General features: G+C 39.9%; 1 protein-coding gene across 4 annotated transcripts; it reads left to right on the forward strand.

Annotated features, from left to right (window-relative positions):
* The first annotated feature begins 3,306 nt into the window (after nt 1-3,306).
* On the forward strand, nt 3,307-7,379 carry ACD32.1 (alpha-crystallin domain 32.1). 4 transcript variants are annotated; one of them, XM_086496172.1, is made up of 8 exons: nt 3,307-3,443; nt 3,528-3,629; nt 5,210-5,326; nt 5,765-5,878; nt 6,006-6,222; nt 6,307-6,421; nt 6,637-6,798; nt 6,944-7,379. In XM_086496172.1, exons 2-8 carry the CDS (start codon nt 3,531-3,533, stop codon nt 6,984-6,986), a joined length of 867 nt encoding a protein of 288 aa, XP_086352298.1. In that variant the 5' UTR covers nt 3,307-3,443; nt 3,528-3,530; the 3' UTR covers nt 6,987-7,379. The 4 variants fall into 4 exon arrangements, with proteins under 4 accessions (XP_086352298.1, XP_086352300.1, XP_086352299.1 ...); XM_086496174.1 differs by having other exon boundaries at nt 6,340-6,421; XM_086496173.1 differs by having other exon boundaries at nt 6,006-6,216.
* Nucleotides 7,380-8,832: the final 1,453 nt, after the last annotated feature.

The following is an 8,832-nucleotide window of genomic DNA, read 5'->3' on the forward strand; positions in this document are numbered from 1 at the left end:
GGAAAAAGCATTGGCAGGCAGTCAAGAGGATTCTTTGCTACTTGAGTGACACTTTGCATCTTGGCTTGTTTTATCCCAAGGGGGGATCATTGCTGCCAGATTTACATGCTTTTTCGGACTCAGATTGGGCTGGTTGTTATGACACGCGAGTGTCCACAAGTGGTTTTTGTTTCATGCTTGGCAGTTCATGTATTTCATGGTTGAGCAAGAAGCAAACTATTGTGGCCACTTCCAGTTGTGAGGCTGAGTACATGGCAGTCTTCACAGCTACGATTGAGTGTGTATGGCTCAAACACCTTATGGCTGATTTGGGTGTTGGACAAGACATTGCCAACATCATCTACACTAACAATCAGAGTGCATTGGCAGTTGCAAGAAACCCGGTTTTTCATGCTCGCACAAAGCACATTGAGGTGCATTACCACTATGTCAAGAAGAGGCTCTCAACAGGAGAGATTAGCTTGGCTTATGTGCCAACACAGGACAACCTTGCAGATATTTTCACAAAGGCATTGTCTCATGACTCGTGAGAAGTTTGAAGCTTTCCGCAAAGCTTTGGGCTTGCTCCAATCTTGTCCTCAGGGCATGGCACTTCCCTTTACTCTTCATGCCAACCCTCGTTCGCTACATCATTCCCAGGGGGGATTTGTTACCATATACATGTGGCAGTTATGTTTGTGAACACACTAGGACTACCGGGGCACTTTTCCCCTCTTTAGGAGGTTTTTCCCCCGTGCATTGTATATACGCCCATCACTCTAGGGCTATCAATCTTTTCCTTGCACTCTAAGTAATACACTCTCTATTGTGTGCCTTGAGCTTCCTTTGTCTTCTCCAAGTTGTGTGTGTTTCCCTGCAACCCTAATTCCAACAATACCATTTTATAAACCATTTCATAATCTCTTGCATTTGAAGAAAATTCTTGTTTTTTAGCAAAACTTGAGCAATATGGGCAAACAACAAACATTGCAATTAATGCTTGGAAAAAGTAAGTCTAAATTTCTTTTGGAAATTCTTGGAATTTGAATGGCTTTTGACACTGGAAGCTCGAACCTGGCTCCTTGCACTAGGACTCTCTTGTGCTAATGGAAAGGAGGGTCTTCTTTCCATGATTATTGTAATAGGAAAGAATAGTGTCACCTCCCCCTATACACTTGCCTAACATTTGTGTGCATGGTATGTCAACTCGCTTTAATGTAGTGCGTACAAACACGACTAAGACTTAATACACATTATCAAATAGGCTCTAAAATAGTCATTGATCTTTCGTTTTTCTTTGGCTCCGCTTCTTTGCAAGGAGAGTGACAAACAACATTCACTATAGGAGAGTGTGCAATTGTCTTCTATTATATTTCCTAATTAAGTACCCAGTACTGTGTAATTGTAAGGTCGTTTCTTTTGTTCTCCTATTCTTTGAAGCTTGTGTTGGTCTAATGGTCTATAGGAATGGTAAGATGGTTGTTTTCCTTATAGGATCCGTTTTATATGATATATGCAATCACTCATTGTAGTAGTTTTCTCATAAAGGAGACAAACTTCATACTCACTAAGACACTCAATTACTCATGAAATGTTGGCTACTAAGCTATCTTAGGGTAGATTTCAAGGCACTAGATATTGGAGACAGGATTGCATCTACACTTGTAATGTGCATTATACATGTTAACAAAGTATGCATGATAGGCTATTTGTGGGGTCATTTGTGATCTTCATTTGCAAGGTCAATCACACTAGAGGTGGAGGAGGTCTTGCAGGCAGATCCATTGATAAAGGGGATATAAGAATGGGTCATGTGACAATAAAGCAAACAAAAGCACAATTTCTATTAAGATGTGCACGTTTCTCTTTCTAGGAAGTTTAGGTGCATATTTTCTTATTTGATGTTAACCAGATTTTAACTCAATCTTACTAAAAGTAGTGGCTCCCTTGAGCTCATCAAGAAAACCGCTAATACAAGGCATGAATGGGACACCTAATCTTATTAGTCACCTTGTTTAACGCATGGTAGAGTCTATGCACACCCTATAGTTCTTACCTTTCTTTTCAACTAACAAGATAAGGGCTCCAAAAGGTGAACTACAAGGTTGTGTATAGCTTTTGTGAAGTATGTCAATCACTTATCTCTGAAGTGTTTTTGCTGAATGAGATTTTGTCTATAAGGTGCCTTATGAGGAGTTTTTGACTACTAGGAATAAGGTTAATCCTATGATCCTTGTGTCTAGAAGGAGGTAGATGTGCAGGGTAGTATGAAGCAAAAGGATCTTGATATGAGTGATGTGATGCGACAATTGGTGAAAGAGAAAAAAACTTTAGCTTCACTAATATGAAATAGGTATCCTTTCCTATGATTGCAAGATGCACAATCAATTTGTGTGTGCGTGATTACAGAAAACATTTCAAGTGCCCTAGAGAGTGTGATTAATTTCTCATCCTTTTGGAAATTCATTTTGCATGTAGAATAATCACTATCAAGATTGTATTGATGAGAAAAAGGCATACTTGGAATCATATTTGTGAAACGATCATGTGTAATAAGAAAATTTTATGCTTCTTTGTATTTTCCTAATTGCACTTCTTGCATTCCATTATGTCTTGTGCCGTAGAATGCAGCTTTGACTATATATGCTGATGCACAAGCACTCAATTTTATTTTTTTAACAAATGAATAGAACTTGCATCATCATGCAAAATAGTAATCTCATGGTCATTGATGAACCAATACAGACGCATGTTTGAATTTTAGGATGACCAAGATTGTTGATGTTGATTTCCTTGAGGAGAGAGTCTTCAATTCAATCTCGATGCTCATTTTCATCGACACTTGCATGCGAATAGTTCATTGAAGCAACAAAAAATTGGTGCTCCTAGCATGCTTCTTCATAGGAAGTTTGACGCAGCAATTGGGAGCAATGTGTCCACAACACTTACCCATAAAACAAATAGGATGAGTATCTTATGGACATGATTGTGCACTATTGTGTTTAAGTTGAAGATTAATTTATATTGAAAGAGCATGAGATACATTATTTGCATGAGATACATTATAAGAGGGCTAAGTTAGTGTATAAGGAGTAGCTTTTGCAGTCATGTGATTATTTTAGTTGCGTATTTTAAATTTCCACAGTCAAAAAATTTTCTTCGGTTTTTGAGTGGGCCAGGAGATCTTTTCTCCATAGCTTCACGAACGAGTTTTGTCCATGATGGCTGCACGCCTCTTTCACCTTTGGTACGGTGGCTCCGTGTGAACCCAGCATATAACCAGCCATATGGAAAAGAGAGACACGTCACTCTACAAACTCTATGGACTCTCTAAGAGTGTAAAAGATCAAGAGATGTGGGCAAAAATGATCTTGAGCTAGATACTTTAATAGGCCTCTCTCCTCTCTTCCGCAAGCTCAGCTCAATACCATACAGCACGCAGGGTGTGTAGTCTCGCCGCCAAGGTACGTTCTTTTGCTGCGTTCAGAGAGAGAGAGAGAGAGAGAGAGAGAGAGAGAGAGAGAGAGAGAGAGCGCTTCTTTGCGCAGAGAATGGACTTCTCGGAAGCTGCCGCTAGAAGACTGAATCGCATTGCGAGCCACCTCGCCGCCACCCCTCAGAATTCGTGCGCTTCCTCCTTAGCTTCTATGGTAGGTTCCTGGTTGCTTTTCATGCACCATTTTTTTTCTTTTGTAATGGGCCTCTTCATGAACAAGAAGTCTTGTTGTTTTGGGAGCATATTAGCATTGGGTTTTTCTTGCTGGATGTCCATGGGGATTTTTGTGTTTAATTTTGTCAATCCATCCCGTCTGAGTGTGATGAAGCTTTGTGCAATCAGAATCTCGGGGCTCATTTTTAGCAGCTTAGCAAAGGTTTTTATTGGTGTCAATTCTTTCAGCAGTAACGGGTAGCGGTAGCCTTCATGTTAGCATGCTGCTTGGACATACATCTTAGCCTCAGTTTTGAACTAGGAAGGTTATTCTGTCAGATGTTCTTTGAGTGCTGATTTTGTATCCAACATAGATTTCTGGCCACTTTATTTGACAGGGATAGTATTTTATTTATGTGTTTATAATAAAGGAATTGCTTGAAAACCTCACTCTTTGAATTTATGGTGACTGTAAAACTACAGGCGTCTTGATAGTTAGGCGTTTTGATAGTCAGGCCTTCCTCTGTTGTTGGGCTTCATTGACGACACCTTTGAATTTATGGTGACTGTAAAACTACAGCCTTCTTGATAGTTAGACCTTCCTTTGTTCTTGGGATCCATTAACAATACCTTATTCCTATCCAGAGATGCAAGGATATGAGCAATAGAAGAGAGGGAGGCTTCTATCCTTCACAATCATGGATGGAAGGGTCCTACATCACAATCCAGGTCGACCATCCGAAGGTAATGATGGGAGCTAAAATCCTATCACAACTATACTAAAGTCTCAACATACCTAGGATCTATAGACAACTCCTTTTTCTCCATGTTTAAGAGGCACAAGCACCATCCATAAACTCTTAGATATGGCAGGAGACTGATCCTTAATTGAATATACCATGCTAGCAACAAAGTAACATGACACCCTTAGGAATTTCTTGGGCATCAAATGATGCCCTAGATGGCCTTTGATGCCCACTCTTTGGGCTTCAATTTTTTCCTCTTTGATTATTACCATTTGCGTCCACCACAATGGATGTGTAAATTTTTTAATGTGTGTGAGAATTGTTTGAATATATGTTTTTCATGTAGGTTGAAAAGGGCAAGGAAGTTTTTCATGTATTTTCAAATAACAGCTAATGGGGTTTTGATGCAGACCTTGAATGCATATAGTTAAAACATTCTATGTGAGTACTGTGAGTCTATAAACCACATTTTATTTTTAAGATGAATCTAGGGTCTTCCTTGATTCATCTAGATGTGATACATTTGTTTACCAGTTAGCCAGGTAATCCTCTGAGACTAGATGCTCATAGTATCCTTTTAATGAAAATTGCATACTGCGATGTTTAAGGTACATCAAGGATGATAAAGGTATGCTACAATGGAGACACTTTGCCTACTGCTATTTGGAAATGTTCTGCATATTCAAATTTGAGTTCAGGAGTCTCTTTAAGGGTTATTTTTTGCAGTCCAAATATTTGAAGTCACATGGGCATGCTTGACTTATTCCCACATTTGGGTTACATTGTTTGAGAATTTTGTACACTACCATTATATCGACCAGTTCTGGTGCTGCAGGTTTGTAACTCTGGCTCAGACACACTGTCAAGTAGCAGAAAAGATAGCCGTCTTCTCTTTGCCAGGCAAGACAGCAGCCACCTTCCGACTTATTCTAGGGAATTCAGAGAGAGTCAGGTGAGGTCACATCCTTGGAATCTCTCCGCTTAATATTTTGAATTGATGTTGCCAATGCAATGATGGGTTTTTTGAGGCTGTGGCTCATGGTTGCATCCATTCGCGTACCTAACCCCCTTGTCCCATACCATAAGTACCATATATACCTTATGTATTCTCTTGATCGGCTCGTCTCGCACATTACATTTTCTAAAATTAGAAACGGTGTGGTGGTAGAGCCATACTTTATACACTTTCAAGTTCTTTCTGATAGTTTGATAGCATCATTGTAGCCTCACTTGTAATCTCTTATCTTTGATCACTAATATAAAAATGGAATAATTTTGTGTATTTGTTTCAATACATTGCCTAGCTTATCTGAGGGTGATGAGCAATTCGCGTAATACATCTGTACCTTTTGTATGGTACCTAACGTACCTAACTACCTTGTTGTGGCAGGCTTCAAATGCAGGTTCGGTTTCCCAAGGCAGTGGACCGAGGGATAGCCGGCTCTTGTTTGCTAGGCAGGGTAGTCATACACTAGCTTATTATATGAGGGAATGCTTAGATCAGGTATCAAATGTTGCTGTGCTGTTTCATATCTAAACAGACCAATCATGTTGCTGTGCTGTTTCGTATCTAAACAGACCAATCATAAAAAATTATGACATGCGTATTAACTCTTTCTGGAATGTGGCAGCGTCCATGTCCGGCTGAAGGAGACGGTACACCATGCAAGCAACTTCAGTCTGTGGATAAGGGTGCTGAGTTGCCTGAAATTGCATTACCGCCGAAATCCAATTGCGTAAAGGACAGCTTGGATAATTATTTGAATGTGGAGCCTCTGTTTGCGAGAGCGGCCAATGAAGAGGGCAATAAAGTATGGCCTACAATAGACACTAAACATAGAGGTAGAGGTATACATTTTCTTTTTTTGGTTGCCTCTCAGAAAGAATTTGAAGGTTTGGCAAAGAACCATTGAAACTAGTTGTGTTTGGTAGAACATGATTGGCTTCCTCGAATGGACATTGCAGAGTCAAGAGTCTCTTATGTTGTCACTATTGAGGTACCTGGGGTACAAGCTGATGGTATTCGGGTGGAAGTAAATGAGGACAGGTAAGGTATTTGTGAGTATTTGTGAGGACAAGGGTCCTGGGCAAGGGGGCTATGGCCCCCTTTCCCAGGTCATGTGGGCTCAGAGCCCCCTTGCCGAGGCCTTGCCCAGGACCCTTGTCCAGGATAGTAGGTAGGATGGTAATGGAAAGGTCGTCATTTTTCTCGCTTATTTGCTAAATGGCTAAGCACTGTTGTGCCTTCCATCATGATACCAGACTTCTAGTTTCTGGATCACGGTCACCGGAATGTTGGATGGATGGTTTTAAGCAAAAGGAGAAGGCTACATATCATCAGAAGGAATTGTCTCAGGGGCCTTTCAAGGCACAGTGGCCGCTGCCGAAGAACATAAATTTGGATTGTGTTTCGGCCGAGTTCATGTGAGTGGGATGTACCCACCTCAATGGGTTGGAAATTGCAATTTTTTTTTAGGTTTCAAGTTTTTCTTTTTTGTGGAGTTTTTGATTTGCAGTTTTGGTTTGTGATATATTTTGATGTTCTATGAGGGTTTCTACAAACTGGCAGGGACGGGTTTTTGAGGATTATTTTACCCAAATATGCGTCTTAGATGAGGCAACGAGCACAGCTATTGAAGTTTGGCTGGAACCGGGTGAGTTACTCCCAACACTTGTACGAGGTGTAGGTGAGACCACACGCGCAAGGGAAGGGCTATGTAAAGGTTCCAGTAGCCATTGTTGTAGATAGATGTATGTTCTCAACATGCATATTAGAGAAGGTACAGAAGGACCAAGTTCTGTATGCTGTTTACATTTTCCATCGCCCTCGCTTCGCTGGTTTTCCTGTGGACTTGCAAGATGAATGGCTAAGGCCTTTATTAATTTCAGCTCCAATGTATATTATAATGGGTCTACTCGATCTTGTGTATTCTGCAAATATGCTTTGCTATGGGTGCATACATGTAAAAGGTGGTTCTAGAAAAGAAGATTTTGTCTTCCTTGTATGCAGTTGTCGATCTCTTGCTGAGCAGAAGTGGTTCATCTGGCTTAAAGCTATCAAGTTAGAATTTGAGTTCGAGGTGTTCTGCTGTCCGAGACCAAAAACCTGCACCATTACCTGTGTATTGTGTATGAGTCACAGTGGCACCAAAAAAAAAATGCGCTCCAAATTTATCCGCTGTTGTTATTCTACTTCAAATCTAGCAGTTGAAAAATTAATGCGTCAATAAGAGGAAAAATTGTATTTGCAATGAATCCTTCAGGGTTGAATTGCACAAATGACATTTCATGTTTAGCATTCAATTCACTCGTGCAATAGAGTGCACGTTTAGGTGAATTTTTCGTGCATTGAAGTGCGCATTTAGCTGAATTTTTTGAGTTTCCACTACTCTGTATGTAACCTATCACACTTGACATGCTCAACATTCTTCTTCAGTGTGTGAGCTGAATGAATGCAAGATTGGGTCATCTTGCTTATGCTAATCTACCCTTACTCATGCCGGTCCTAATGTGCGCGTACACAACCTTAATGTTCATCCATTTCTCAATTTCTATGTGAGTGGTTATGTTCAATAACTGAGGAGCTAGTCTGGCGGAATTTTGAGCATCTACATTTCCAAAGCTTTTGTGACAGTATGCTATTTGCTTCGTGCTCAAAGTGCTCAAAGCCTCACTCTTAAGTGAGGGGAAAAATGTAAACATTTTATGTGCCTAGAATTTAAAGCCATTTCTAATTTTATATTCAAAATGAGGATTAATTATATGAGGGGGATGAAATCTCCTTGCCTAACAGTCCCAATTTGTGCAATTAATTTTTAAATTGAGCTTTGTTCCAAACATCCCTTGTACACTTCCAATCCCCTCGAGTTTTATGCTCCTCATCAAACTCACATGAAAATTACGCATTATACAGGCACTTGTTTTTCTGTTGTTGATCAATCATGGGAGTAAGTATCCTGGTACACTCTATATTAAAGATATGACAGAATCTAAAAAGTCATAAGGAGATCTCAATAGCTCTTCTAAATCCTTTGGAATCGAGGCATTTTAAAATGGTCCTATTTTTAGGTTTCTTTGAAAATCTGGCGTTGTGCAAGATGAGAGAATTTCCTTTGCTCTTATGTGGAGCATGCATGTAATCCAAGTATTACACCCTTTTTCACTTTCAAATCTATATATGTTAAATTAGGGTGGATAGTCAATTGTGGCATTGTGTGTGTGTGTGTGAGAGAGAGAGAGAGAAATGAAATGAAATGAAATGTTATATTAATGTCTTCGAAAGGCCATAATGACCTATGGGACCCGAAAGTTACAAAGTGGTGGATCTGATACAAAGTCAGAGTAACGAAATAACCTAACAATAGTACAAAACAAAGATATATATACTATGGGGTCCTAAGTTGATCGATGTGAACCAAGCAAAAAATGGGCGGCTTGTTGGGATAGCTGAATCACAAG

The sequence above is a fragment of the Adiantum capillus-veneris genome, chromosome 22, assembly GCF_014529385.1.
Source record: "Adiantum capillus-veneris isolate H3 chromosome 22, ASM1452938v2, whole genome shotgun sequence".
NCBI classification, from domain to species: domain Eukaryota; kingdom Viridiplantae; phylum Streptophyta; class Polypodiopsida; order Polypodiales; family Pteridaceae; genus Adiantum; species Adiantum capillus-veneris.

What these genes read in the sequence shown, in the direction of transcription:
- ACD32.1 (XM_086496172.1), top strand. Translation starts at nt 3,531, where the DNA reads ATGGACTTCTCGGAAGCTGCCGCTAGAAGACTGAATCGCATTGCGAGC. An exon ending in TGAGGGAATGCTTAGATCAG is followed by an intron (nt 5,879 to 6,005) that starts GTATCAAATGTT and finishes GGAATGTGGCAG; the next exon opens with CGTCCATGTCCGGCTGAAGG. An exon ending in CACTAAACATAGAGGTAGAG is followed by an intron (nt 6,223 to 6,306) that starts GTATACATTTTC and finishes TGTGTTTGGTAG; the next exon opens with AACATGATTGGCTTCCTCGA.